Consider the following 25,686-nt stretch of genomic DNA (forward strand, 5'->3'; position numbering starts at 1 on the left):
CGTATAGATTTGGAGCAACAGGAATGCCTCCGAAAGTCGAACCGTAAAAGATGACTGGACAAAGGAATCTGCATTTGCTGTTGCTCCAATTGAAAGAGCAAGCCTAGCATTCATAACGATTTGTCACTGCTATAAATAAAGGACTGAAAGAGACTCATAAGCCTAATAAGAATCAGACAAATAACTGCACATGATAGCTGAGCTCAAATACAGACCTGGCTTTATCCATTACATGAAAAAAGATTTGGGGGAAGATGCAACAGGGGTTCAATTACATACACATTACATCTACTTACTGTATGGGGAGCTGGAAAGCCAAACTGGAGGAGCTCCGGGCCGAGACATCCAGGGGTGAGAGGACAGAGTTGAGGGTTCAGGAGGCCACCGTCCTGCCCCTGCCAGGGCAGCTCCGCCTGTTACCATAAGGTTGGGGGTCATGAGGCTCGGGGTCATCAAACTGGGCGTCAAGCCGCTCGACAACGGGGGAGGGTGCATTTGAGTTATTTCTGCCAGTTCTTTGGACTCTCTGGAAATAAACAAGACATATTTACAATGATGCAGCAGAAAAGTGACGCTAACTAAACGCGTCTACAAACTCCGAGGTGCTAAATGGCAACACTTACCTGAGCACCTTCTCCTGGTCACGCTCCAGTCGAACAGCCATGAGTCTGTCGTCATTGTGACGAGTACGCTCTTCACCTCGCTCCTCATCTGTGATGCATTTGGGTAGACAGAAAAATCTTTTAAGCCCCAGTTGTACATTTAATAGACAAACATGCGGCGCTCCAGCTGTCGGAAAGACACACTCGGTATCAGCAGGCCTGGAAAGATGTGTGGTGGCAGAAGGGGAGAAAAAGCAGCGATGCTGGCGGCGTTAGGGCGACACAACGCAGTGTCGAACTTGGAAAGAGAGATGGTCTGAGTAATCATAAACAGACCAACAAGAGGAGTGAGCTCTTGCTTCGAGTGTCAGCTCTAATCAGTTATTAGTCTCGTGCCACAGACACGTGAGCAACACAAAACACACACACAACAAGCTGCCTACTATGAGAGTCGAAAGCAAATGGCATGAAGAGATGGAGCAAAAAAGGCAGCAGCATCCATCTGAAGCACTCTAGAATAAACATGAGGAGCCGCTCCTCTCACACCAATCTCCAAACCTCTTCCACCCCATCAGCTCTGACTGAAGGCCCCCGAACGGCAGAAATGTTTTATACAACAGAGCTGAATGTTTCACATTAATGCGTGAATGTGTGCAGCCTACAAAGGAACAAGGTAGGGGGAAACAAACTCTGACAGCCTTCACGGGAAAAGATGTTGGGACTGTTCCAGGAAGCCAGCCCCACGCGTTCCTCTGAAACAGAGAGCCCAGGAGCTGCGCTGGAAATGCCCTCCTCCTCCTCCTCCTCCTCCTCCAATCACATCACACTCACTTCCAAACATCCCCCTCACTCCTGCTCTATCTCCTTATTGATCTACAGCCAGCTCTTATCACTTCACTCGCCCTCCCCATTTGCCCCATCTAGCAGTCCATTTGTTTGTGTTTTATGGGTAAATCTGTTGTTTATTCAGGGATCTTCTTGGCATGACAGACTAATGCTACTTAAGCTCAGTCACTCTGCTCAAGTGCAGAAACGCACCACAAACCTCTTAAAGTGATCACATCCGTCTCCTTTTACATTGATCACTGTGAATGCTATAACACTTATTTTTTTTTAAGTCATAAGATATTCCAATCTATTACATTATGAATGTGTAAACGATTTAAATCCTCTTATTTTAAATAGTAGTACCACTTTCTGAGAATTTTTTTTCCCAATGTGCTTTGATTTTCATGTGTGAAACTGTGAAAAGACGACTTTATTGCTGTTAAAAAAAGAACATTGCAATTGCAAGAGTTGTGTCAGGCCTATACCACAATAAACAGGGATATCAGTGCCAACACACAAACATCTGTTATTATTTTAACTCCTATACATGCGTGCACACAAAGACACACCAACACTTCATCGCTGATTCATTGCTTAGCAACGCAGCCCTGGTCTTATTGTAATTCAAGGCTTGTTTGTCACTTTAAGCTGCTCTCTGACAATATGCTTAATGCAGGAAGGGGGGGGGGGGACTTGAGGTTCAAGAAAAGAGTGGAGAAAGAGAGGAGGCCGTGGTGGGACGAGGAGAGAGTAGTGCTACAAAAAAAGACCAAAGAAAAGGAGTAAGCTTGGCGGGGGCGAGGATGAAGAGGGCACTGATAGAGAAGGAACAATGTAGCTGAATGACCTTGCACAAAAAAAGTGCATAGCAGGACAAGCCTTAGAGAAAGCCCACATACCCTCCGAGGAGCTTTGCTTTAAAACACACAGCGTAATTAGTTTCCATTCCAATCACGTTACATGCATGAACACCACAAAAGTCAGGGCTGAGGGAACATGACTTTGACTGGGAGGAAAATGAGTCGTTCATTATTCATGAGATGTGCGATGAGGATTCATTTGCACTTGCTTGATTTAACCAAAGGGATCCGAGTTCCCAGCACTGCGGTTCGGAGAGCAGACATCAGAATGCATAAGCAGCAATTGTATTTGGAAATGTTTTCAATTATCCCTTGATCTTTTTAAAATTTCCTTGATTGTAACTGATAAAATATTTTTTTTAAATGTCACCTAAATGACACGGTTTTGTTAAGGGGCCAACAATGATGTTCCAGATAAACAATGCAAAAGCAACGTTTAGTTACCTTTAATGGATGACTGCAGGATGGTTCTCTGTGCATCTGAAGGTCCGCTTGCCTGTTTACTGCTGCTCCCACTGTCCCTCTGCCGGGCCACGGCCACGGCGATGCCAACCGGAGGATGGCGAACCTCTCCCTCCCCCTCACGGGTAAATGAGCGGGCGCTGTCCGGTCGCTCTGGGTCCCTCTTCAATGGTGGAGGAATCCTCAATGCCAGCTTTTCCCTGTCTTTGTCCCTCTCCCTCTCTCGCTCCCTCTCCCTTTCTGCTTCGGACCTGATGCAACCGAGACCCCCGAACGCTCCTCTGTTGTCTGCGCTGTGTCTGGAGGATCCCGAGCCTTCAGCAGTAAAGTTTCCACTGTATTTAATCAGGCTCTGCATGGCTGACACCTCTTTAGGATCTGGATTCCCCCCCCTGCCTCGCTCGCCGCCACTGGGTCCCAGTGAGCCACTGGGTCGGTAGAGGGTGGAAGGCTCCAGGAAGCGTCTCTGACTCCCCTCCTCGGCTGCGTGTCCATGCGGGGAGGTGTGCGTTTGAGGGGAATGACTGTGGGTGGAGTGCGAACTGTTGCTTGACCACTGTGCCGTGTGGGGCGAACGGGCCATTTGTGTGTGTGACTGCTGGTTCTGTGACGAGGATAGTGTGTGTCCGTGTTGGGCTGCCAGGGCAGCCATGTGACTGGTGGCATAGTTTGCTAAAGGGCTGATGGTATTCCACTTAGATTCCGCCCCTGCTCGCTCTATGCCCAATCGGAGCGAGTGTTTGGGGATCTCCCTGGTTTCCGGACTGAACCTTGATTGACTGGAAGAGTGAGAAGTGTCCTGTCCCCGATTAGAGATGGATCCATTAGAACATATGATGGAACCTTCCTCTCTTTGATTGCCCGAGTCACTGGAGAGTCGGGGATGCTCCATCAGGCTCCTCTCGGGTAACCTCTGACCCTCCCTCTCTCTGTTTCTGTCTCGCTCCCTGTCCCTGTGTTTGTTGTCACGGGCCTGTGATGCGATCTGAATGGGCCCGGTCCGCTCATCGTAAACCTCCACAGAAGGCACATATGTTGGCGCGATGACTCGCTGCTCTCTGATAAGCTCTCTGGGTGTAGAGGGGTGGGGCAGGCTGACCGCAGAGGGCTGTAGTGCAGGTGGGTGGGCGTAGGAAATGTGGACGGCGCCTGCGGACAGAGAATCATTCCTGCCTGTCCAATGTCTGTCCGAGATAGTGTTCGAGTTTTGGCCGTGGTGCACTTCATCCGGACCCCCTCGGTCCGTTTCGGGTCCATGGAATCTACTGGTGGGCCGTGGAGGTGACTGCCTGTGCTCCGATGCGGAAGGCTGCGAGTACGACTTCTGCTGGTGGTGACGGGGGTGAAAGGACCAAATGTCCCGTTCTGCGTCTCTGTCCCGCTCTCTCTCCGTGTCCCGATCGCCGCTCCTCGCCCTGCGCTCCTCCTCGCCTCGCGCGTCCTGCGTCAGGTCCACCACGCTGTGCGGCCTCGGCTCTTCCCGTGAACGCTCTCGCTCCTTGTCTCTCTCGCCACGGTAGTGCCGATCCCTAATCACTTCGCGGGATGTCTTCTGCGAGGGTGTGGAAATGGATGGGGTGGCTGGTAGTGCAGATGGGGGGTGGAGGTGCAACGGGTTGAGGGAAGCTGGCATGTAAAACCCCTCTAGAACACAAAAATACAAAATGAGCCTCTTTCTAGAAGATGCACAAAACAAACACAATTGAGTGAACATATACAGATAATGCTACGTTTTAGCGCAATTCAAATCAAACCTGGTCTTTTCCCAGGTTTGACACCAAAAAGACCAAAGTACTACAAAAAAGTGGGTCACCAGTAATTCAAAGGAAGAGCTTTAATTACCAGTAAATGTTTACAAATGTGAAATTATGACAAGATTCAAAACAAACTGGGGCACATTGTCAGAAATAGTTCAAAGTATTGCAGGAATTGAAACATCAACCACATAAACCATGAAAGCAGCAACAGCCAAATATAATAAAAGGAAAGGCAGTCATTAGTATCTTGAATGTTCTGCACAGATCTGCAGCTAAATGAATACCTCTAGTTAAAAATACTTCTCTATCACGTTTATAACCACAGGAAAGAAGAGGACAAGGACTGAAAGTCGGCCACTCTTGCATGATGTCAGGTACTGACCTTTGTGCGAGTCGTACAGAGGGTGCTGGGAGAGCGTGGGAGGATCCAGGTGGCCCAGTGACAGGTAGGGACTGGAGTACAGACTGCTCGACAGAGGAGCATAGCCTGGAGGGGCGCAGAAAAACACTTCATCACGTCAAATCCTGCTGTACGAAAACAAGCCAGACTGGACTTCTGCTTTACTCCAATAAACTTGATTTTTAACCCTCCTGTATCATTTAATCTAATCTCAAGGTTTCACAGGCATACCGTTTGAGATTTCCTGGTTCGAACAAGCCAGCCCATAACATATGTCATTGCAAAGTGGTAACAAAGTACAACTGGCTCATTGTAAGGGGTCAAAAATGGCATTTGAATAAGGGTGGGTTCTTTGCTATTTAGCGATCGTTTCAGAGGGGACGGCTGTATTTGTGCCTCGTGTGGGCCCAGCTGTCACAAAATGGGTTTTCCCCCAACACCTTTCACCTTGACACATAGTCTAGTCTACATATATTTCCAGGACAATAATATGGTATAAATGTAGATCTTTGGTTTTATTACATTATAATTCTAATTTACAACTGCCTTGTACAAACATTCCTTCATCGTATGTCAACAACGATCACTTTACAGCACTGGAAATGAGCTGATACAAGGTTGACATAACAAGTCAAAAGGATGAACTCAAATCACTTTTTCCTCCTTAAAAAATACCTCATACTAACAACACAGAATTGGCAAGCATCGGGCCATTTGTAAAGATTGTTAAAGTGGTCAGCCTAAGTTTGCCCAACAGCCAGCTGCTGCCCTCGGAGACCAGATCTTAATATAGACAAAACCATGTGCCTGGTGTAACACCTCTAATTTCTCTCTGTTGATGCTGAGCTGGCTGTTGAAACAGGCCCCAAGCAACACAGATCAACACCCACCCAAAGGGCAAAACATTCCCCATCCTCACATTCTGAAGGATACGCTCTCATTCCAGCAGTAACTGTTGGAGAACACAGTTCCACACTCAAAATAGCTCTTTCAAAACAAACAAAAAAAATCCTGGGGCGAAATAAGAAGCAAAAATAGTCAAAGATGGGTAAGAGGAAAATGAGACAAGAGAAGAAGAGTTCTCCACCAGGAAATATATTTCAGAACTTCCTTTATTATACCTAATAGCCATCCTAATCTCAGATTGGGCCCGTGTGCCCTCTAAAATATTGTGGGAAGAGTTAGTGTGGTCTCTTACTGCAGTCGGCCACAAGAGGGCGATCAGGAGGCCTTGGAATAACTTAAATAACTGCGACGCGCCGCCGTGTTTATACGGTTTATTCTATAGTGTGATTTAAAAGCTGAACAACGGCAAGACGACCAACAGAGCTGGAAGCTGTTGTCCTTGAACTGTCCACACAGTGGAAGACGGAGACTAAATCTTAAATCGAATGACACACCATGTTATTTGCTGTGTTTGGAGACGCCTCTGTGTCACAAAGACGATGCAATCAGTTTCTAACTGAATCTGAAATGGAATCTGTTCACCTCTCTCTTTACTACGATAGAATGCCTGGTGAGATGCGGTCCTGCCTGACCTTCTACACCCATGAGATTTGATAAGGAGGCCCAGAAGGACAGGAGGGAGCACAATGCGAACAAAAATTAATTCACTCAGTGAACAGGCCAGAGCACAAACGCTGAGAGGACAAATACACACACACATATATATTTCTGGAACTCATAGGTCAGAAAACGATGTCATGGACAAGTTGGAGAGTAGATATAGCCAAAGACAAAGTACATATTGGACAGAAAGCTTAAAAAAAGAACACGGGGCACGGGGGATAGATTACAGTCATGTATGACAGGCGTGAGTGGAAGACAGGTGGAGGACAGGGAAAATGAGATGCATATAGGACAGAGCCAAGAGCACAGCCAGCAGCAGGGGGACAGAAATGGAACAGGATGCCATTGGTGGAAGCAATGAAAGGGAAAGGAACAAGCCTCCTGGGCTTTGGACAGGAGCTCGTTGTGACAAATAAAAATATAACGCTGCCTGTGTCTTTGAGGATATAAGAAGTGCGCCGGAGACAGAAAGAGATGGAGAAATGAAAGTGTTGGCTGAGGCATATGGTGGTTTACCATCGTGAGCGTGTGAAGCCCAAAGCTGAGCCATCTGCAGACTGCTGGAGTTGGCCGACCTGTAGGAAGGGTCAGAGGTCAAGGGGGAGGGGCCCGGATAACCTGACAGGAAGGGACTGGAGCCTGCTGGGAAGCCATCGCCTGCGTAGAAGAATGGATGACGTTGGTCAGTCATGAAAATAAGACAACCGATTTACACTGTGCACGCTCATCACTTTCCCTGCTTGTTTGCGTGTGTGCGCTGCCCAATCAATATGTGCTGATAGGTCATAGCTCAGCGAGTCCATTGTAATCACATTATTACTGCGTCACCGTGAACGGGCTATCAACACACCACAGACAGGCTGAACATGGGAGGTGCGCTCGCTCAATGTTCGCCGCCTCATACAAACCACAAAAACCACAGGAGTGAATGGTGTGTGGTAACCCTCACACACTAATCAGATCACATCTACTCTCCAACTCTAATCGGAGTCATCTAATCACCCAATTTAATTTGGCGTAATCCAATTGTTGTGTTCTTTATTTTAAAAGGTTTCCTTGTTACGTGTTATTTGTTATTGCTCCCATCTGTACTGAAGTGCTGAAATGTTGAATTTAATTTCAATTCCAAATAACACTTTTTGCCACAAGATTGTTATGGATGGTCTAAATACACCATTTCATTGAAGGGATTAATGGCAAACAGTGGTGGGGAGTGGAGCACGGGAGGGGCCCGTTGGTGATGTGAGGGGGTTGTGGCTCCACGTCATGAGCAGAGAGGATGCAGAGCGCTCCTGACAGCACATTAAATAAACAGCAGACATTTCTACCAACTTGGACGTTTACATAACTCTAAGCTCTTCATTTCTCCCTCCGCATGCTCCAGACATTATAATAAAAAGCAGCACCAATGTTTAGAAAGTGAAGCAAACACGCTGTTGGAAATTAAAAAGAGGAGGTACAATGGCAGCATAGTTAGGTTCTTTTAGCTCTTAAACTGTTTAATCGGTTGGGACGCTGTTCATGAGATCCTAATCTGCTCTTGGAGTTTACCAGACTGATGCATTTAACTTTAAAATGTGCAAAATTGAACCTCTTGGGAGTGTGGACCCTGGACCGCCCTCCAGGGTCTTGAGGCCAGGCTATTAAATAATGCAGCAGCGCTCCACATTGTACATTATACCATGAATAATTCACTCGCCAAACATAGGCTAGAAATCTTTAGCTTTCAGTGTTTCGATGCAGCAGGTCATCATAACATTGATGAGTGGGCACAATCAAGAAATTGAAAGCACAGTGGGCCGCACTATTTATACAGGAAACATGTCGGATCAGCCCTTTAGTTTGGACTTGGTCTTTAATAACAAGATTTGCCGTCAGGATTCTTTGTGGCAAAACTGCCCGCAACAGGAAGATCACCTACCGTTATTTAAAGCATTTTTACACCACCAGTGAAAACTGCTGCATCAGCGTGAGGTTTACAATAAACCACAAATGATGTGGCATGATGTCATTATTGGATGCCTCCAATAAACTCGCCTTTGTTAGGCTCCGCCTCCTGGTCGGCACATCCAAATTCTACCATTAGTAAACTTTGTCCCCTTGACCCATTACTGTCTCTTCCAATCAGAAGGCTGGGAGACCTGGGAGAGGCTTGGTGTTTTTCTGAGGTCCCCCACCCAGGCCATTACTGAATGCACAGCACAGCCATTACTCTGATAAAACTAACCATGTGTGTGGGGGAAAGGCTGCGAGGGGGGGGGGGGAAAGGGACCCAGTGTGAGCGTCTGCACTGGTCCTGTGGGATTCTTGAGAGGCGTGCTGTACTCTTGACTTCTTCTGCATCTATTCCAGCGTCATTTAAACCCTCCTCGCTCACCCCCCCCCAGTACGAGCGATGTCATTTTCTGTGCACCGAAAACCCCACAGACCCAACTCTGGGGGGGGAGGGGGTTGCACACCACTGCTGTGTGCCCAGTGACGTGTGTAAGCTAGTCTGTGTGGGTTTACAGTGAATGGCCTTTGAGTCAGAGAGGCCACAGGGGGTTCAACACACACAAATAAATAAACACTCAGATAGGTTACACGTGCACAACAGCGCGGCCAGTCACAAACATATGCGGGACGTGGGGGATATATGCAGGCAGGAGAGGGTGCCCAGGTGCAGCCACAGCCTGTAATTAGTCATCAGTCACAGTATATTAATGTGCAAGCAGGTCCACACACACACACACACACACACTCCTGTGCAACCAGAGATTACAGTCTAACTAGAGCTGTACGGTATATTGCAAATGTCTCCTTATCACTGTATCAACATGTGCAGACTGAACGTTACAAAGTCTGTTTGATGTGCACTAAATATTGCACCACGAGAGCGTGCTTGGTGTGTCAATATGTAGTTGGCACGTCAGAAATGCATCCAAGGCCAAGGAGGGAGGAGAGCGGGAGTAGGAAGTTCAACATAAATATCACAAATCACGCTGCTGCCGCTTTAAACCTGGTATGGTGTGGGACTGTTAGACTGCGGCAGAGTTGGGATCAGAAGCTATTTTATTCAGGTTTGGATTGAGGTGAACATCAATTCATAGATTACAGTCAGATTATATATTGCTACAAGCAGGACAAGCAAGATAACATAACTTCTGTTCTTTACTGGCCTTAAGTAGAAAAATAGAAGGAAGGTACTTTTCCCTTCTGATTTAATGACTCAAAGCCTGGATTGAATTGTGCATTCCTCACCAGCTCGTGACTTTCCTGGGTCCTGTGCTGGTCCTGATCATATGAGCTATAAGTGCTGCGAACTCTGTGCCTCCTGTGCGTTGGAACAGTGACAACAATGCTGTTTTAAAAAATTATTCTGGTTCTAATTCACTTCCTAATTGTTGTCTAGTGTTTGTGTGGGTTTCTGAAGAGCAACACACATTTCATCTAATAACACACCACCTGTCAAGGATATCAACGGTTTCCATTCCTTTAGGCCAAACACCAGGGTCTCACACACACACACACACACACACACACACACGGTATGCCGATCAATCTCTGCATCACAGCTGCCCATGGGCCTTTTATCAAAAGCTCCAAAAGATAAAAATTCCAGTCCCTTTACTGAACAATGAGGAATAAAAATGAAAGTAAAAGCATTCTTCTCCATTTCTGCTCCTTCACATTTTCACTCCTCTTTTCCATCTTATAGTCTCCAAGAATATTTATTCTCACATTGGAAAAGTGAGTTAAACGATGACAAAAACGTGATCTCAGCCTCCCCGACACACGCTGAGCCTGGATCTTCAGATCTGAAGCGTAACCTCTGCTAGAAATGGATCCTGTGAGCTATGAAACACGCCCACACAGGGAAAATCAGGGAAATCAAGCTCAGATGCAGGTTTAACGCAACATTTCTTTCCTGTTTTCTGTTCCTTGGAAAAAAGCAGAGTGAAATTCTGCTACTACGGCCATCTCTCGCAGCTCCTCAAACACCCGTCTTTGGCAGGGAAGAAAAGGAAACGACAGACTGAGAATGTGAGATTTGCACTTGTCACTCGCATTTACGTCCCACATCTCTCAATGGTTTCTAAATGTCCACATGTTCTCCGAAACATTTGCAGAAGAGCATTCTGCCATATCACTGTGTAAAAGGGTGATCAGTGTTTGAGCAGATTCCTACAGAAACACCCTCCCTGGAAACTCCGATGCATCGAAGCTTCATCTGTTCATTCAAAACCTGACAAATGGAAACAGGCGCTTCTCCACAGCAGACAACAGGAAGGCCATGAAGGCTAATAATCATGTTAGTAAAATCTGTTCTGTTCAGTCAAAAAGCCATTGCAGTGAGTCAGCGTGTGCTGCGAAAGGACTCCAAATACTATATATGGTAGCACGGTTTACAGACCAAAAACCACAAAAAGCTGCAATGATGCTAATTAAACAAACCTTGAATTACTTCTGCCTAAAAACACAGAGAGAAAAGAAATAGTTGAATCCAGGCTGAATCCGAGGGAACTAAGGCTTGTTTGGTTGGAAGGAATATGTCGCCACCTTTCAATGCTTTTACACATTCAGCTATTTTTAATCAGTAAGTACTGTGCTAGAGCGCCTGGTGGGTCCACGCTTCCAAAAAAAATCCCCTGCAAAGATGGCAGGTGTCATTTTGACACACTCCTCCATGCTAGCAGAACCCAACATGCTTGCAAATGGCACACATCCCTGTGCGGTGTGACAAACGGGCCTACTGGCGTGCACAGTTGGAACATGGGTAGAGTCACAGTTTCAGAAGACAATTAAAAAAATAAATGGATCCGGCTCCTAAATACAGCAAGCGATTGAATGTTTTTGTATTACTCAAATCTGAAATGTATTTTTCAGTGACGAAAAAACATATTGGATGACCTAATCATCCTCTCCGGGCGTACCTGGAGGAATATTATGTAACAGGAGATGGATAAAAAAGACAACCGGAGAGACATACACGCAACATGGTGCACCTGTGTGTGTGACCTTTATGAGCTGTTTGACTTAAAGAGAGGGCTAAGGCAAAGAGAAAATCTTAGCTAATGCTTTAGGTATTTCAACATGCCAAGGCACGCTTGCTTTCACACCAAAACACACACGCACGCACCTATTGCTCTCACAGTTGACAGCTCTGTGTGTGTGTGTGTGTGTGTGTGTGTGTGTGAGACTGTGTCGTTTGTCTGCCACTGACAGGTTTATTGTAGCAGAGCAGCAGCGTCTTGTGCTTCATTCTCTCAAGGAGTCTGTTTTCTCTCCTGTAGAATTCAATCAATCTGGGGGATGGGGGGGGGGGGGGGGGGGGGGGGGCACATTTCCAAACTGCATCTACCCTCTCACATATAGAGACACGCTTCTTGAATACACAAAATCACTGCACAGCTATCTTTTTTTAAATTATTATTAACCAAAACAGACGCACTACTGCAGTGAAAAAGAAAGCGTTTTACACGTGAGTGAGACAGAGAGAACAGTTGAAGAGCTACCATGTTTGTCTGACTCCATTTGAATCTGCTGTGGGCAGAGTAAATTTGTACTCTCTGTAAAGCCCCATGGGGGAAACTCCGGGGCCCGAACTGCACTAAGCACAATCACATGCTCCCATTCCCATAAACAAGACCTCCAGCCTCCCATCGACACTGTTTCCCTGACAGGAACGTTCCCAAACAACAACCGCTGAAGTCTTATCCACTGAAAACAAAACACCACTTTGCACCTCAGGGACTGTGCCCATTCACCACTTCTCCTTTGTCTCAACCATTTTCTTCGGTTTATTGACTTGCCTTTGCTGCCTTCGCTACACCTACATTTGCCTCTGTGTCTCACTCCTTTTAGTCCCTGGTGAACACAAAACTCTGGGAGAGAAAGACAAAGGGTTGAAAAGTTGCTAGTTCAGACACGCTATCATACATGGGACGCCACCCTCAACAACTCTGCCTTATTCATTACAAACCTGTGTAAGGCTATACCATAATAAACACTCATCACAACTGAAATATACTGCCTGCTTGTTGTCAGTGCAGGCTAAATGTGCAGCCATAGTATCTCACTTACCCCTGGTGGTAGGTTTTAGTAAAGAAACAAGCCCTTCCTTTCAGTAAGACAACACGTGGGCCTGAGCATATTTGACCTCAGAAGTCAATAGTGGACATGAAAATGCTTGTAAATGAGATTTCACAGCTTTGGTTCTTCTACAGAAATGGAGATTGTGGAAATACACTAATCAAATAGAAGGAAAGCCGATGTGTGCACGCTGCAGCAGGTCCCACCTCCGTTCTTGGACGTATCGGGGCAGAAAGAGAACAGGTTGTCTCAATGTGCTAATGGGGGGCGATTTCTGTCGCGTCTATAAATGGTGACTAAGACCTTATCGTGTTTACATAAACGCAGCCTCTGTGAATGAGAAGGTAACGTAGGCCAGAGAGGTGCCGAGTGGAAACAGATCGGTCAGAGACGACCCACCCTTTATTTGGCTTAGAGGCAAATAACTATTTACAGGTTCTCAAAACAAGTGTTTTTTTGCACTCGGGTTGCGTACAGAGTGAGCAATACGCTGCAATGTTAACTCAGATGGAAAAGCTGGACGGAAATAAAAGACTGCGGAGGGAAAACATTGTTAGCTAAGAGCCAGCTATCAGAGGATCGGCCCAAAACGACAAACCCGCAGAAAATGACTCAAATCCAAACACATGTGAAAGAAAAGGAGAAAAACAACGATAGAGGGACCAACTCTGGCTCTGACGAAGGGTCTCAGGCAGCAGGATTCATGCTGTTTATTGCAATTAAATAGGAACATTATGAACAGTTGCAATTGCCGGGTAATTATCTGGTAACAGGAGCTGCGCGGCGTTATTAAGAGTGTGGGACTCACTGAGATCTCACTTGAGTTTGGGTTAAAGCGGAGCACGGGGATTTGATGGAGGAGTGCTGTAAAGCTAAATGACCTGTGTCGCACGGTGGCGTGTTTCTGTGGGTGGAGGCGCAGATTATGCGTTAAAGCAGATGAGACTCGGAGCGAGAGGGGGTCAACGTGTGGGCAGATTAAACGCATCCCGTTTGGAACGAATGTTTTAGAGGACGGCTGTTCAGCACGCAGCGTTCTGGAAATGCCATCCCAATAGATACACTTCTGCTTCATTAAAGATGCGCCGCAACGAAATAATATTTGCATACTTTAGTCGTAGCGGGACTGTGGCATCTCCGTTTCCTACCACACACCCATCAATCATCCCGTCACCCTACCCGCAGAGTCGATTTCGTCTCTTGACAGCTTTCCCGTGCGCGCATGTGAGCTCTGTAGACGTGCCGAATTAACGCTTCATCCGAGCCCTGCCCTGGGTGCACAACCTTACTTTACTACAGACCTCTGGAGTGCGCGCTCCCAGCGTTGCCTTGAACCCACGCTCGGCGGTAATGACGAGGGGAAGGCAAAACTGCGATGCTATTATCTCCAGGGTTTACCTCCAACAAGAAACCACGGCAAGAGTAATTGCATCTTTGTCTGCAGGCTACAGTATATTCAGAGGGACGCGAGCATCTCAATGGGAGCTTTTGTCAGACTTTTCATTTTCCCAAATGACCCGAGCGACTCAGACATCGACCCAGATGACGGCACCCTGGATTTTTCCACTGCCTACAAAACTGCATGCGAGCCTCCTACGTTATCTTTTCGCCCCTTTCGTTTGGATGCTTGCACTACAAACAGATGGCAGACACCTCCCTATGCAGGCAGAGTCAAGGGGAAAACATAACAGCTCAGCAGGGAGAGAGACATTCTATGGGTGAAATAATGGCTTGGCTCATGCAGCAACACACACACACACACACAGGACAGGGTGATGTAAACACAGGCAATTGCCGATTTCAAGAGGTGGTTCGTGCCATTTCTATTTCAACACAACTGTTTTCCTTCCACCCCGGTCACATTTATGTGTTCACAGTTTTCACTCACACATCCTGCAGTCTTTTAAAAGACGTCCACCAGAATTACAAACACATGAAGGCACTTTACAAACGTCGCAGTGTTGCTGTCATTCCTCTCCAGTCGCCATCGTCGGAAGAAATGAACAGTCATTCCCGCTTGGCCACATCATCACAACCCAGCCCTCCAATAAATGCAGCTGTTTTCGCAGCGAGCACGGCGAAATGGTCCGCATGCAGGTTCTGGATGGTTGCACCCTGACCCACCGAGCGCTGCAGAATTCGCCCGCCGCCGTGTGCGCGGCAAAAGATCAAGTAATTTTCCACTAATGCGCGGCGACAGGAAGCCTTCGCATACCATACTTTCACAAATGAAAGTTGCCATTGCTTTATAGCAGCCACACCTCCTTATTCCGTTTGAATCGGGGGTAATTCCCTACAGAATGGTGTAACCACATCCAAGCGATATTCGCGCTCGCAGGTACAAACCGTGCGCGTTATTTCTGCGCAGCGCGGTCTTAAGTTAATGTTTAGAAGGTGGAAGGTTACGGAAACCCCGAAGTTATCAGTTACTTACTGTGGGTTGGATGTAGGTTAATGGCCGGTGGCAGGAATTTTCCGGAGTGGAGTGACGGCGGGTGACTCGCGCCCAAGTGGCCGGAGGAGGGAGGGAGCCTCCCGGCCGCTGCCGCTGCTCCGAGTCGGTGAGAGTCCATCGCGATCCCCGCCAACAACGGAGGTGGTACGTGGACGGATCGGGGAGGTCCAAAATCTCTGCCATCCATTATCCACACAGAGAAAAGTTGTGAAAAGAAATAGTCCGAGCGGATAGGCCCCTTATTCCGAAATGGCCAATTCTGGCTATAATAATGTCATTTGTTTTTCAGACGAATCGGGTTCCTTTCCAGCCATCCTGCTGACCTGCGAACGACACACGGATGTGGAAATAAATGAGCAGGAAAAGCCCAGGGTCTAAAGAATAAACCCAGCAAACAGTTTGTAAGTGGTAGTTTTCGGATTTGTCATCGTTACAGCGAACGGTCGGTGCAAACGTGCAATGACGCAGTTTGGAAAACCACTTCGAAAACTCAGCGCTGAACACGGGCTGATCGACGGGATGATGGCGTGTGTTGGTCTTCGTGGATTTTAACTGCAGTTTGATATGCAGTGCGCGAAAGCTGCAATATTTTGATCTAATCGCTTGCGAGCGGCAGCGCTCCACCCCCACCGCACCGCGAACAGAAGCCAGCCGCTCCGGAGCTGCGCTTCCCGGGGAGGAACAACCAGGAGAGAGGCGGTCAGCCGCTCTGTCCTGGCCTCGAACGGTCGCTCCCGATCCCGCGAAAGAAACGCACACGGTCCGAGCTTATCATTCGAATCGATGTTGTACCGTTGCCCGGTCGTCTTTTAACGCAAAAAGCAGAAATTCAGGACCGCCTAGCCGCGTATGAACCATTAACGCCGAAAAGGCATCAAATATAAATTCCAAACGGGTTAAAAATAAATAACGCTTGAATCATTCATTAGTTGGGTTACCGAATATCGAGTTTAACACTACTTCGCCAGTGGACATGGGTGCTGCCCAGGGAAAGAAAACCACCCGTAAACACACCAGGCTTTGGTTAAAACTCCGCTTGGTTAACTTTAACGCAGAACTACACCAAATTTAACCCGGTGTCAAAATATAGAACCGATTTTCACAACCACGCTCATCTCAAAATCAGATGAAATGGAATCGACTCGCAGCAACGCGACTTTTAGAAGGTCGAATTAAATAATTTCGCGATATGCGAATGTTTTCACACGCAAATGAGCATGTTGGCGAAACAACAACAAATTAAATTAAAGCTGCAGCGAGATACACGACAATAATAATAACTGGCTCTGTGGTAAAATGCGGAATTGAAGATTGTATACACACATCTCTTAATATCAACCGCAATTATATAAGCGATGGTAAAATATAATCACGTTGAAAATTAAAGGAAAGTCGAATTAAGATCCAGGGGATAGAATAAACACCTTAAAGCACTGACTCGTGATATGCAGGCGGGCGGGATCTGAAGAAGGGCTCGTTCAGAAATCACAATAAAGCCCTTCATATCTGGGGGGGAGAAAATCCCAAACGATCTCTTTAACGTCGCAGATAGCTTTCGAAAGGGTCTTAAAAATGTGGCGTGCCTCCCCGTCGCGATCCATGCGGCAAGGCGCGCAGCAACACGGCTTTTCGGCCACGTTTCAAACTTTTCACGGTTCCATAAACGCCACGCAAAAAAACTTTCTCGGCGGAAATGTTTCTAAAGTGGTCTTTTCGCGTCGATAACTGCACCCCCAAACCTACGATGTCGCACGCAATGACACCCGCGCCCATTTTAGCCAGATTTCCAACCCGAATTGTCTTTTCGAAAAGACCCAACAACTCGGACTCAAGTGTCCGAGTTGTTGGGTCTTTTCGAATGAAAACAACATGAAACCGACATGGGAAACGCAGAACAAGCCCAGCGCTTACTTGAAAGTAGAGAAACTGGAATTTGAAAAAAAAATTATGCTACAGTCTCTCAAAATTCTTCCAGCTTGCTGGGAGAACTGTAGCCCATTACAAGCTCGTCCGAAGGTAAACTGGGGTGTAACTTGGAGGGGGAGCAGCCCCTGACGAGTCCGTAAAGCTCCTCAGCAATGAAACACAGCATTGTTTTTCAAGCCCCTCCCATCTTCCCCGCTGCCAGCCAATCCCGTCGGAGCTCCAACAGTTTTTACATATCTGCTTTCTGACTGGCTGCGCCGAGTGTCAATCAAATTCCAAGTCTTAAAAACAACACTGGCCGCTCGCCAGCACTATAAAACCAATTATGGAGCAAGAAGGTTGAGCCGTTTCAAGGTCCCCTTTTCCTTCAAGAGCGAGTAATAAAAACAAGAAGAGGGTTTCTGTTTTTAGTGAGGACGTGTGTGTGCGTGTGTGTGTGTGTATGTGTGTGTGCGCTGGGGGCAATTCTTCCCCCATACAATCCACCCATTTCAACAGTGGTTATAATGGGCGCTCCAATACTGTCCAGACGCGACTTTCACGCCAAACCCCGTAAAGTCTTGATGTTTAGTTTGATTAACTAAATAGTGGAGGACAACTCATTAAATTGGATTCGAGTCGATACAATGTAAACATCGCAAGATCTTTTCCCAGGTGGAAGAAATGTGCCTTATTGTGACCTCAAATATGTATGTGTGTGTATATAGATAGATAGATAGATAGATAGATAGATAGATAGATAGATAGATAGATAGATAGACAGACAGACAGACAGACAGACAGACAGACAGACAGACAGACAGATAGATAGATAGATAGATAGTGTGCGCAAGAAAACAGGCAATTTAGTATAACAGACGCACTGTCATTTTAATCAGTATTTTTTTAAAGAATGCACAACTTTCACTGTATCTGCGAACAAACATGGGTGGTTGGTTTCGGCAGGAACTGAAGGTCGAATAATGTGCGTTAAGATTTAGCAGGGAGGGGGCGAATTACCATTTGAAAAGGGTAAAAGTGGTCCACTTCTTGGTGTTACTATGCTTAAATTCACAGGGGCTGTTGACGGTGGTCGCCCGGTCTGGGACCTGAAAGCCCGCTCACGTGACACCGTGCACACGCACGGTACTATCCGGCTATCGCGGATTTTTACGCATTTTCCTTGGAGGTGAACCGCTCCACGTTACACGGTCGCAAAAAATGTTGATTAAAAAGCGGAGACGGTTTCAAGCTGCCCTTTCCATTTTCCCTGCCCCTCCTCCTCCCCCTCGCGGCATCTGTTTCAAGGCCGCCCCTCCGCGTGGAGAAAGTTTAGGGAGAAATAGCCTAGTTGGGCGCGCGGAGGGAGAGGAGCGGCAGCGGCGGAGCTTCGTCCGAGTGGTCGATAAAATAGACCCGCCACTCCGGCGAGGTTCCGTAGCCTTTCTCTGCTCGTACAGTGCTGGTTATCCGGCCGTCTGGACAACGAACACATCGCCGACGTGATCGTGAAGAAGAGGCCGCAGAGCGACGCCGCTCGCCCCGCTGCCCGGTCTCCGTCACCCCTGACGGGACCCAGGGAGGGAATTACCAGGCCGAGATCAGAAGCGATGTCCCGTCTCAAGTCGTCCGAGGGGGGGGGGGGACCAAGCCGACCATTGTTCTCCTGATCGTTCCGACTGGGAATTCAGACAATAACCTTAGATTAGGCCCCATTGTTGCCTTGTTTTCAGCCTGTGAGGAGGAGGCAGGTTTCTCCTCGGTGCTTTTCTTTGTTAAATAACGCTCTGATCTTTGGGTCCGCTCCACTCTGAGGTGGGTCCTGGATGTCCGGACGGGTTCCTTAAAAGCATCCTCGCCTGTTTAAGAATAGGGGAACTAATCCACCTTGCTTTAATTGAACCGCCTTAATAGTCCGTGTGGTTTATTGCGCAGGCTTTTTAAAAATTGTTTTCGGGGAATGATTCATAAACGCATGCACTATTGTTGCATTTACCTGCAGCCACCTTCTCTTCCCAGGTTAATGCCAGCGTTTTCTGATGACAGGGGATTTTTTTTCGATATATTAAAACTATTCTTTTACTGTCTGGTTTATTTGTAGGTGGTCTGGTGCAAAATCATTCCCCCAAATATGAACCAAAACAACAGACATTAGTCTAGTAGACTGCTGCAAGAGGAGGAAAAGGCGCTGCATGTCGCTGCAGTGTGAGCACTTTTTCAGATGAGGTATATATCGCTGTTTTTCTTCCACGAACAGAATAAGAACACGCTATCCATAACCTCTCCTCCATGTTACTTGTATATTCGCATCCTCCACATATCCAGTTTTGTATTAATTATGCTGCTGTCATTTGAAGGATGGGATAGATGATGTGAACGGCTGGCCAGACTGCAGACTTTCCCCGGGTGCGTAAGCGTACCCACCAGTTTAACCCACTGGGGACTGCGCACAGAGACGCCATTGATTGATTCAGCACTGTGTGCGCGCGCGTGTAGGGGGGTGTTTATTACACAGAGACATAAATAAATACAGAAAAATGTCCTGCATAACCACTCACCCTTTGCAGTGACCAGGAGGGGAGGTTGCTGTAAAAAACCTCCATGTTTATCATGACAATGACACACATCTGTGCCAGTTTCCATTAAAGGGACGGATGGAAGCAACGGTCGAGATTCCAACCCTGTCACGCAGAAGGAGCGTGCGAGCGCACGGTTCACGCATCCACCCCCCACCCCCCATCCCCCTCCCTATGCGCAACTTCTCTGTGTCGCTGCACCGCTGCAGCGAGAGCGCGCTGACTAGGAGGGCTAATTGCACTGTCATGTTCCCCGGGTGCGCGGAAGAAACGCGCGCACACGCGATAAAAACGCCTCAGAGCGGTGACTGACATCACCCCGCGCGCACACTCACGCGCGTCCAGCCCTCATGGGAGACCTGCCAATCATCAAACACAGCCTTGCAGGGTTTTATGGCAGACCACCTCAGGGTGCGTGTGTGTGTGTGGAGGAGGGGTGGCTACAGGACAAACAACTGGCCGCGTGCACACCACCGTGACGGTCATGCAATTCAAGAGCGCGCGTACACAGGCTGACAGTACGCGATTATCTGTCAGCAAACGCAGTTTGGGGAGAATTTATTTGAAATGGAGTGACGTCACGTGCGGATTTAAACGAGCTGGACGCTGTATGTGGAAACGATAAACGTGCGTGCAACTGCACGTCTGCATTTCAAGCGTGTCTAACGAATTCAGGACCCACTATTTTGTTTCTTCCTAACGCACCACACGCATTTGCTAACATTTGCTAGGACTCAACAGAAACACGCTCCTTATCTGCAGCCCCATACCGACATTTCCATCTGCAACTGCCGGCGATGGGGGGCGATGTTCGCCCAGGGGCCTTGAGTAAGCGATGCAGCGCAGAGGATGTGTATTTGGGGCATTTTGCTCCTATGTGCTGGAGTTTTGTGGTTGGAGCTTCAAGACGTCGAGGGGAGGGGTTTTCTCTAGAAACCCTTTGGGCCACACCGCCGGGGCCAGCGAAGGCGCGCTGACGCACCGGAGTGCACGCGGCGGTGACATGTCAGCACTGCTGAAACTCGCACAGACTGTTTGCCTCACTCTCTCTAAATCAACTAACTCTGATTTCTTTTTTTTTTTTTAAATCCGCGTGTAATCCAGCGCACTGATACGCTGAACTACACGCTCCATTACACTGACCAGATCCCGTCAGTCCTTCAGATGAATAGTGGAATAAGTGTGCAGAGAAGCCGCCACCCTCCGCAGACTGAGAATCACTCAAAGGCGTGCAAGGGGGGTTGGAGTGGTGTATTTGAATATGATCGATGCTTCCCCGCTGGCCTCCTTCTGTCAGCAGCAGTAACCTTCCGCTCGCCTTTCACCCACTTCACATGTAGCGCAGCTGCCCCATCTGTTGGAGGAAAAGGGGAAATCCGTGACCCGAGCAGCGGAGCGGACAGAAAAGGTGCTCCATTTTCTGTCAGAGTGACCCTGCTCCGTTTACAGACATCTGCACAGGTAACGCGCACATGCAAACATCTCTGCCTCCAGGACAAAAAAGCCCGTCGTATGTTCTCATGCAGCCCAGAATGCCACACCTAACTGGGACAGTCTGACAGGACAAGGTGCGACAGCACCAGCTAACACCCGTCTTACCCTCCTGTCTGGCGCTTTTGTAGAACCCATTGCTCATTTTCTAAAATGTAACCTTTGACCTCTGGGTTGTTGCTGGCTTTGTTTTGTAAACCAAATTTTTCAAATGTCTATTGAAATAGCTAAAGCAGAGAAACTTGATTTAGACTGAGTCAAGCAGAGTAATTCATCCACAAAACAGCTAAGTAAGAGCAGACATAGCAAAAAGGTTGTAAGAGTACAGCTGTTTATTTAAAAAAAAAAAAGGAACACTAAATCAGCAATACCAGCCATGTTCCTGATTTGGTTGGTTACACGCACATGAACCTGTCGCAGCGTTGTCTGCAAGGTAACTGCCGTTGTAGTTCTACTGGAATGTAACAATACAGGTATTAAAGTGGAGGTGTGGCACAGCTGCACAATAGCGGCCTCTGCTGGCCAGACTGGACCACTGCCTGCAGCTCGCAGGAGCACAAAGCGAGATTTTAGTAACGCTGCTCACGTCAGCAGTATGTTGGGGACAAAGCAAACATGCATTTTTTTCCGCCCTCGAGTTTACCAACTTGGAGCCTTCAACTTTATTAAACCCTAGATCGGCCCAACACTAGTCAAGTCATTGATAAACTAAGATGCGTCCAGGTTACATTGAATTTAACCATGCTGTCCAATTAAGCTGATGCAACAGGTTTAAAAGAGGAGAACAAGACTCAGACATGTTGGAACACATGTGCACTTTATTGGGATTGTTTGTCAGTGTACAGGTTGGCCCCACCAGTCTGGCACCCTGTAACCCCATCACCTCGAGACCCCTTTGCCCCAATACCCCCGGGGATTAAGGTCATGACTGGGTTTTGCATCAACAAAAAGAAAATAACAGGACCAAGATATTTAAGGCTGAAAGTACAAAAAACCCAGACATAAATTACATACAAGCGATACTACAACCATGTTTAAGTATGCGCCAACCACTGGGTAGCCTTCACAGAGGCAAATACATGTCTGAACAATGCAGTTAACATTTGGAATCATGTTTCTGAACAATGCAGTGAACAGTTGGAATGACTCAAAGAAACAAAATGTACATTTTTTTGATCCCCAGATGCAACAGAACCCTGGGGTACCTTCTTAACTAGCCAAAAACATTACCGCCTCCTTCACTGTTCCAGTTTTTTTAAAATCCTGAGTCAAGCGCCAAAAATAACTGAAGCCATGCCAATGAGTTGGTCGTCTAGGCTCTGCGCCTGAGTGTGTATGAGAAATGTGTGGTGTTTTGCACAGAGCTGAAGTTGTTGGGCATTTGGTTGGGGAGGGGGGAGGAGGAACAGTCTGTTTAGAAACATTTGCGGTGGACGATGGAGGGGCCGGACTCGTCGTACTCCTGCTTGCTGATCCACATCTGCTGGAAGGTGGACAGAGAGGCCAGGATGGAGCCTCCGATCCAGACAGAGTATTTACGCTCAGGTGGGGCGATGATCTGCAGGAGGGTCAGAGAAGCATTACAACAGCCCAACTACTAATCTGTTTACCGCCACCGAGGGCAAGTCAGCTCACCTTGATCTTCATGGTGGATGGGGCGAGGGCTGTGATCTCCTTCTGCATCCTGTCGGCAATGCCGGGGTACATGGTGGTACCTCCAGACAGCACAGTGTTGGCATACAGGTCCTTACGGATGTCGACGTCGCACTTCATGATGCTGTTGTAAGTAGTCTCGTGGATTCCACAGGACTCCATACCTGTGAAGATGAGCGAAAGTGTTACCACAAAGTCTAAACATCAACTGTGCTGCCAGTGCTGGGAGCCCTACCAAGGAAGGATGGCTGGAAGAGGGCCTCTGGGCAACGGAACCTCTCATTGCCGATGGTGATGACCTGTCCGTCAGGCAGCTCGTAGCTCTTCTCCAGGGAGGAAGAGGAGGCAGCGGTGCCCATCTCCTGCTCGAAGTCCAGGGCGACGTAGCACAGCTTCTCCTTGATGTCACGCACGATTTCCCTCTCAGCTGTGGTAGTGAAGGAGTACCCACGCTCTGTCAGGATCTTCATGAGGTAGTCTGTGAGGTCACGGCCGGCCAGATCCAGACGCAGGATGGCGTGGGGCAGAGCGTAGCCCTCGTAGATGGGCACTGTGTGGGTCACACCATCACCAGAGTCCATGACGATACCAGTGGTACGACCGGAGGCATACAGGGACAGCACAGCCTGGATGGCGACGTACATGGCGGGGGTGTTGAAGGTCTCAAACATGATCTGTAAAGAGGAGAACCTTCAGAAACCCTTCCTGGACACAGTAGTCATCACTGCACTCACTACATGCATTAGAGTGGGGCTAAAAGTCAAGTTAGTAGGAGCAAGTGCAGCTCAACATCCGTTCACACTTGTGCATGTCAGATGCAGACTAGGTGCTGTCTAGGGACTCTTTAAAAAAAAAAATTCAGATAAAAGCACACAGTTAAGAGACCTGCTGATGACAGATCATCATATAGGAGAGAAGTCCTGGAGGAGAGGGGGAGGAACGACCATGTGAGAATGAGGAAACTGAAGGAAATGAGGCAACTACTTCAGAACGGCTGGATTTGTTGAGCCAAGTGCTTTATAATTACCTGGGTCATCTTCTCCCTGTTGGCTTTGGGGTTCAGGGGAGCCTCTGTGAGCAAGACTGGGTGTTCCTCAGGGGCAACTCTCAGCTCGTTGTAGAAGGTGTGATGCCAGATCTTCTCCATGTCATCCCAGTTGGTCACAATACCGTGCTCAATTGGGTACTTGAGGGTCAGGATACCCCTCTTGCTCTGGGCTTCATCACCAACGTAGCTGTCTTTCTGGCCCATACCCACCATCACACCCTGAACACAAAAAAATAAATAAATGGGTTAACTATATTCAAGAACCATTAATGAAAGTATCAGTATTAATGCCATAGAAATAGTTTACCTGATGCCTGGGGCGACCAACGATGGAGGGGAAGACAGCACGAGGGGCGTCGTCTCCAGCAAATCCGGCTTTGCACATACCGGATCCATTGTCAACAACGAGTGCGGCGATTTCATCTTCCATGGCTCAACTGCAGGAAGAGGGAGGGGGGAGAAAAACGTTAAAGTATCAGATCTCCTTTCCAGCATCCGCTTCGATGAGCTCACTCTTTGATCAGACTGCAGGTCGACTGAACCGCCGACAGGGGGCGCCGTTACCCAACATTCCGACTCAGACAAAAGAAAATGGCGCCGCATCCCATCGTTACCATATATGGACATGCTTCGTTTTCGAGCAGCTTTGCGGCTACCGGCGCCATGGCGCGCTGCCAGGAACATCCATAACGGACTTAACGCGTTAACGGGCCCAGAGCTGAGCGACCACTCCCTCTACTTCACAAGCCAGACTTCCTTGTCGTCCCTAGCTTCCTCCCCCCTCCTCACGTCTTTATGCTTTTACAATGAATCACGCGCAACTTAAATTTAGCTGCGTCACAGACGGCTCGCTTAATATCCTTTAACTCGGGCTGATTACTGACGCCTTAATGAGGGCTTGCGTCATTACTCATGCCGATTCATGAATGGGTCAAGTTCCAGACTGATCTTTAATTTCCCGAAAGCCACGCCTTTCGCCAGGACTGATCGTCATTCATAAATTCCCCTTTATGTAACCGGCACGTTGAATAGAGACGAAGACAAAAAAAAATCGTATACAAGTCTAAATATGTGAAATTTTGAGTTACCTACGAGATTTCCTACGACCGTGAACCACAGGCAGGTTTTCAAAAATGCATGGCGTGTAGGGCGGTGTTAGCATAGTGCGGCTAGGCTAACGTGCTAACTAAAGTAGGTCACACCCCGTCGCAGTCGCACAAAGGGAGCAGCCGGAACCTAAATCATCTAACTCCACATCGTTTGGAATCATACCGGGCAAGCTAGTACAGAATCCGCACATAAGTCATGACTTATCAAAACCCGTAAAACAGTTATTTCCATCGCATGAGACAAAAGCCGGCTGCATCCGAAAGCACCTGCGGCTAGCGAATACGCCCGATTAATTACTGTAGACGCCTCAAAATACAGTTGTACAACATTTTTAAACATTAGGGTAAAGAACTTCGTTTAGTGTCAGTGATTAAACAAAGAACCTCGTGGCCGGTGCCAAATTTCGTAAAAACTATGAAAAACAAATTGCCACGTCACCACTTACGTAGTAAACATCGTTCTAATGTTAAGCATTTGTAAACGTCTCCATAGCCTTACCTTTGGGTGGGGGGGTTTTCGCTTTAAGGAAACCGGTTACAGGCAAATGATATCCCGCACAAGCTGCGTGTGACGACGCTCAGAGTGAGTCTATGGATTGTGGGCGCTTGTCTTTTATACTAGGTCAGCTGCCCGGCTCGAGCCATAAAAGGTAAACTTTCGGAATCGTGCCTTCTGATTGGTCCAGCGTCATGCACCAGGGCACGTCGCGTGCACACTGCTGCACTGGGGGCTAGCGATTTGAGGGAGAGAGAGAGAGAGGGGAAGAGAGAGGTTGAGAATGAGCGGCGATAATAGCAAAGAACTGAAGAAAATAAAAGGAACGTGGGTAATGCCACGAGGTCTAATAAGATAATAGTTTGCTAATCGGTTTGATTTAGCAATTACAGGATGCCGGGAC

At 47.7% G+C, this 25,686-nt stretch overlaps 2 protein-coding genes across 4 annotated transcripts in view; both read right to left on the reverse strand.

The window, feature by feature from the left end:
* tnrc18 (trinucleotide repeat containing 18) overlaps positions 1–17,076 on the reverse strand; it is a 34,651-nt gene extending 17,575 nt beyond the window's left edge. For all 3 annotated transcript variants that reach the window (XM_011603743.2, XM_029835855.1, XM_029835856.1), the window contains exons 1-7: positions 16,917–17,076; positions 14,985–15,328; positions 6,995–7,135; positions 4,892–4,996; positions 2,735–4,396; positions 624–711; positions 297–526 (exon numbers count right to left, since the gene is read on the reverse strand). In XM_011603743.2, the coding sequence (XP_011602045.2) occupies positions 297–526; positions 624–711; positions 2,735–4,396; positions 4,892–4,996; positions 6,995–7,135; positions 14,985–15,192 (2,434 nt within the window). In that variant the 5' untranslated portion in view covers positions 15,193–15,328; positions 16,917–17,076. The remainder of the gene's footprint in view (positions 1–296; positions 527–623; positions 712–2,734; positions 4,397–4,891; positions 4,997–6,994; positions 7,136–14,984; positions 15,329–16,916) is intronic.
* A 4,699-nt stretch (positions 17,077–21,775) lies between these two features.
* Positions 21,776–25,443, reverse strand: actb2 (actin, beta 2). The gene is made up of 6 exons (XM_003964421.3): positions 25,287–25,443; positions 23,986–24,115; positions 23,658–23,897; positions 22,866–23,304; positions 22,613–22,794; positions 21,776–22,535 (listed from the first exon to the last, which is right to left on the reverse strand). Exons 2-6 carry the CDS (start codon positions 24,106–24,108, stop codon positions 22,392–22,394), a joined length of 1,128 nt encoding a protein of 375 aa, XP_003964470.1. The 5' UTR covers positions 24,109–24,115; positions 25,287–25,443; the 3' UTR covers positions 21,776–22,391.
* Between the last annotated feature and the right edge of the window lie 243 nt (positions 25,444–25,686).

This window comes from Takifugu rubripes, chromosome 5 (genome assembly GCF_901000725.2).
Source record: "Takifugu rubripes chromosome 5, fTakRub1.2, whole genome shotgun sequence".
In the NCBI taxonomy this organism is placed as follows: domain Eukaryota; kingdom Metazoa; phylum Chordata; class Actinopteri; order Tetraodontiformes; family Tetraodontidae; genus Takifugu; species Takifugu rubripes.

Bases quoted from the DNA above. Each gene is read 5' to 3' on its own strand.
- actb2 (XM_003964421.3), bottom strand. From the start codon at position 24,108: ATGGAAGATGAAATCGCCGCACTCGTTGTTGACAATGGATCCGGTATG. The intron at 23,305-23,657 runs GTAATTATAAAG...TCCTCTTTACAG, and splicing joins ACAGGGAGAAGATGACCCAG to ATCATGTTTGAGACCTTCAA. The intron at 22,536-22,612 runs GTGAGCTGACTT...ACCCTCCTGCAG, and splicing joins CATCCACCATGAAGATCAAG to ATCATCGCCCCACCTGAGCG.